General features: G+C 34.4%; 1 protein-coding gene across 1 annotated transcript; it reads left to right on the top strand.

The window, feature by feature from the left end:
- On the top strand, positions 1-4364 carry LOC118756616 (the record flags this gene model as incomplete). The annotated part of the gene is given in 1 exon segment (XM_036491367.1): positions 1-4364. A coding segment is annotated over 1 exon segment (1480 nt), but the record flags the coding sequence as incomplete, so codon positions are not given.
- Between the last annotated feature and the right edge of the window lie 403 nt (positions 4365-4767).

Genomic DNA, 4767 nt, shown 5'->3' with positions numbered 1-4767 from the left:
AAGAGACAGAAATAGGAAAAGAGTGACGAAAAATGTAAAAATGGTTACGGACTTGGACAATGACGATTTGAAAAAGACGATGATAGGCAATAACAAAAAACTAAAAACTGATACAGAAAACTGTACTCCCGTTCCGTTTCAAGGAACTTTAATTCGTAAAGGGGTTGTTGTGAAATTACAAATGCCTCAACAAACGCAAAATCAAATTACAGACCAAACTCAAAATCAAAAACGAGATCAAACACTAAATCAAATACAAGATGAGGTAGGTGGCAAAAAAGAAATAGAACAAAACAGGAACTTTCATAGTGTTTGCTACACTGAAAACCACAGTGGGGAATTTCGTGTACTAATAGATACCTCAGAATGTGCTTTAATTAACAATGAAAGATTGAAAAATGGTTTATTTTTGTGGGAAAAAATAAGGAATCTAGATGTAATTGGTATAAAGAACATCAAAGGAATTGGAAGGTCACTCTATAAAATTGTCTTTGATACGTATTTTAATGCAAATTTATGTGTGGTGAATGAAAACTTGAAAAAGAATAATATAAAGGCATTTATACCAAGAAAATTTGTTGAGACAATTGGAGTGGTTAGAAATGTACCATTAGGATTCCAGGATGAGGAGATACTTAACAACATTACATCGGACTGTAAGATTACTTCTGTGTCGAGGATTATGAGGAGGGACTTGATTGATAAGGAGAAGTTCAACCCGACTTATTCGGTCAAAATAAGTTTTGAAGGGAATGAGCTTCCGGAGAAAATTGATATTTTTTTTGTGAATTTCAAGGTTAACCACTATATACCTAAAATAAGGCAGTGTTATAACTGTGGGCGTTTGGGACATACTAGGTTGGGTTGCAAATCCAAGAACAGATGCATACTATGTGGGAAAGAAGAGGGTTGTGATAGAGAATGTAAAGAGGAAAATAAGTGCATTTTATGTGGTGGTGCAGATCACTGTGCGTTGAACAGCAAGTCGTGTCCGAAATGGGAAAAAGAGAAAAAAGTTGTTGAAATAATGACAATTAAAAAAATTTCTAAATTTGAAGCGATGGAGACATATAATTTAAGCAATAATCGTTTCAATATACTAAGTGACTATGAGAAAGATTTTCCCGCATTAAATAAAACAAAATCGAGGCGTATAAATAACGATCATGAGGTAAACAGGAGATTGATAACAAAGAAATATAGTTACATGGCAAAATCTGAAGAAAAAAGAAATAGGGTGTTTAAAGAGAAGGAAGTAGTAGAACCGTGCTATGAAAAGCCAAATTGGACTAAAGTAAGTGAAATTGAGAAGCTTTTGAAAATGCTGATAACAAAGTTTGGTATAGATCAAGAAGATCCAATTGTAAGACTTCTGGATGGACTGTTTGGAAGTAATATTAATGAACGCATTACTAGAAAGTTAGGAATACAAGATGACAGACACAATAAGGGTGTTACAGTTGAATATTCAAAGCCTTAAGGCGAACAAAAGTTATGTTGATTTTTTCAACCAGAAGTATGGTATAGAGATTGTAGGCTTACAAGAAATTTTTTTCTCATGACAAAGTGAATCATAAGTTAGCTGGTTTTAATTTGATTAAAAAGATTCGAAGTGATGGCTATGGAGGTGTGGCCATTGGGTTTAAGAAAGGTATTAAATACTCCAAAATAAAATACAGGACTACACACGACATAATTGTTGCTAGGACAATTAGTCTTAGGAATAATCTCATAGTTTGCTCGGCATATTTTCCACCGAGTATCAACACAAGGGTCTTTGAGACAGAAATGACACGACTGCTTTGTTTTTTACATAAATATAACAACGTTCTTTTATTAGGAGATTTTAATGCTAGGGCGAATAGTTGGGGTGACAATGTAAATACACCAAAAGGAAAGGTACTCTCTAGTTTAACGGAAAATTCAAACTTTAGGTGCATAAATGATGGGACAGCTACTTTTCAGTGTAGTCAAAATAATATTGACTCCATCTTGGATTTGGCCTTTACAAATTCAAATGAGCATATAGGTTTTCAGTGTTTACAAGCATATGTGGGGGGTAGCAACCATCGTCCGATTGTGTTGGAAATTAATAACAGTAAGTTACCAAATATGTTTATTTGCAAAAACAAGTTGAAAAAGAACTTGGGAAAGGTAAGGTTCGAAAATATGGAAAAATTTGAGGAAAATATGAAGGAGGTTCAAGCAGGGGCTACGATAGATTTAAATACGGTGAAATACACACCCAAGATGTGGTGGAACAAGGAATTAGAAAAACTTTATAGAATATTAATAGCTAAAAGAAAAAAGGCAAATCAAACTGGTAGGATAGAAGATTTAGAGGCAGCAGTTGTGGCTAAACAGAGTTGGAAGTTGGCGGTTAAAGAGGCAAAAAAAGAAAGTTTCTCAAAGAGAATTGAGATGCTAAATCAAAATCCGAATTCTACAGAAGCGTGGAAGTTTTTAAAGAATCTAAACAGTAGTAAGGATGTGGGCACTGAAGAATGGTCAATGGAAGATAGTGAGAAATATTTAAAGATGTTAAAAGAACAGGTTCAGGAAACGGATGAGATGGTCAACTTTAGGGGTGTTCAAATGCAAAATCCTGCCATAGAATTTAACTTTGAAAAATTTGAAAGGCTTATAGGAAAAAAAAAATCTACTGCAGGGGGGAAAGATAGGGTGACTTTTGATATGATCAAACAATTACCGATAGAAACGAAAAAGCAGTTTTTTGACTCCTTAATGGAGCATTTTAACAAGAACTGTGTGAGGGAGGAATGGAGATTTATAAGAGTTGTACCGATCCCAAAAGCTAATAAAAACTTGGAAGAGATTAAAAATTTCAGGCCAATTTCATTACTGTCGGTTATTGTCAAAAGTCTTAATTTAATGGTCAAGAGTGAGTTGGTAGAATTTGTGGAAGAAAATGAAATAATTCCCAATAAAAGCTTTGCGTATAGAAAACTAAGATCGGCTACGATGTGCACAAATGAGGTTTTACATACAGTGGCAGAATTAAAGTTGAAAAATGAAAAAGTTTTTATATGTGTTTTAGACATATCTGATGCCTACAACTGTGTAGATTTAAAAATATTACATAATTTGTTAATAGATTATAGGATAAACTCAAAAATTTCTGATTGGGTTTATAATCTTTTTTCGCGTAGGATACTAACCTTGGGGAATCAGTCAATAGTGATTAAAAACGGGCTACCGCAAGGGAGTTGTTTATCGCCCATATTGTTTAACATATACACGGCCAAACTGCATAATATCAGGGATAGTAATACGTACATTTTTCAGTTTGCGGATGACATCGCGATAATAAGTCATGACAGAAATGAGCATAGTGCGTTGGTTAACTTAAAACAGAAAATTTTGGAAATGCAAGCAAGGTGCAGTCATATAAATTTACAATTAAACCTGGACAAAACAAAGTTTATGTATATGAGTTCAAACAAAAACAAAAAGTTTGATATGAGCGTTCTTGAATGTAGTATTGAACAAGTGTACTGTATGAAATGGTTGGGCAGAGTGATCAGCGCAAATGGTACTATTAAAGAACATATAGTTAACGTAAAAAAAAATACAATTAAAGCCAAGAACTTAATTACCCAACTCTCCACTATTAAGGCGGGGCTGACGCCTAAAATTGCAATAAACATTTTCAAAACATTTGTAAGGTCAAAAGTTGAATTTGCGTATACTACATTTGCAAATGCTCCTAAAGGTTATGAAAGGCAGATACAAACGATTGTAAATGATACGTTAAGGCGATGTTTGGGGGTTCCACCTAATACGCCAACATATGCGAGATATGCACTTGCTTGCGAACTTCCGCCTCTTAGCAGAGCGCTGTGGTTAACTGCTAAGGAACTAATTAAACAGTGGTTTCTTAATCCGGGTTTAAGAACTAGTTTACAAAATAGTCAGATCATTAATTCAAGTTATGGTTGTGTATATGTAGAGTTCAAGCACATTTTGGATAGAATCTGCACAAGAGTAAGTTTTCGAAAACATAAGGATCTACAGTTTATACAATCGGAGTTATATAGCTCGAAAACTAATTTTTCTCAGCAGCAATTAAAAGCGGTGTATAGCGAAAAGAGGGATAATCTAAAAAGTCGAGGTTTTTACATGTTGGCCACAGATGCATCGATTATAGAGGATAGGGTAGGTTGTGCAGTGTATGACTTAGAAAAAAATGTTTCGTATCTTTATAAAATAAATGGAACAGTTTCATCGACCTTTGGTGAGTTGGTAGCCTTAAATGAAGCGGTGGGAATTGCAAAGAAGAGTGGCAGGGAAAAAGTTGTCCTCTTTACGGACAGTTTAGCAGCAATTAAACTATTAGACTGTGAGAAGACAGACAATTTTTTTGGTTGCGGAATTTCACAATAAATTGTTGAATTCAAAAATAGTGAGTGTGATGGTAGTGTGGGTGCCTAGCCATGTAGGAATATATTTTAATGAAAAGGCGGATATTGCGGCAAAGGCTGCGACTAATGTTGGTAAAATATTGGAAACTGAGTTCACGCCAACTGAAGCTTTGCTGAAAATTGGCAATGAATTATGGGAAAAGGCGAAAGAAAAGATAAAGAGAGGTTGTCCGAACTGGAATTCGGATGTTGTGGATGGAATAGCAATAAAAGAAAGAAAGCCGTGGTTCAAAAATAAAAAAAATGACTTAGACGCATACAATACAAAACTACTCAATAGACTGATTGTTGGGCATACGTACAATAAATCATATTTACACAAATT

This window comes from Rhagoletis pomonella, unplaced genomic scaffold (assembly GCF_013731165.1).
Source record: "Rhagoletis pomonella isolate Grant_MI unplaced genomic scaffold, Rhpom_1.0 Rhpom_scaffold_11169, whole genome shotgun sequence".
In the NCBI taxonomy this organism is placed as follows: domain Eukaryota; kingdom Metazoa; phylum Arthropoda; class Insecta; order Diptera; family Tephritidae; genus Rhagoletis; species Rhagoletis pomonella.
Note: the sequence above shows the minus strand (reverse complement) of the source record. Positions and strands in the feature narration are given on the sequence as shown.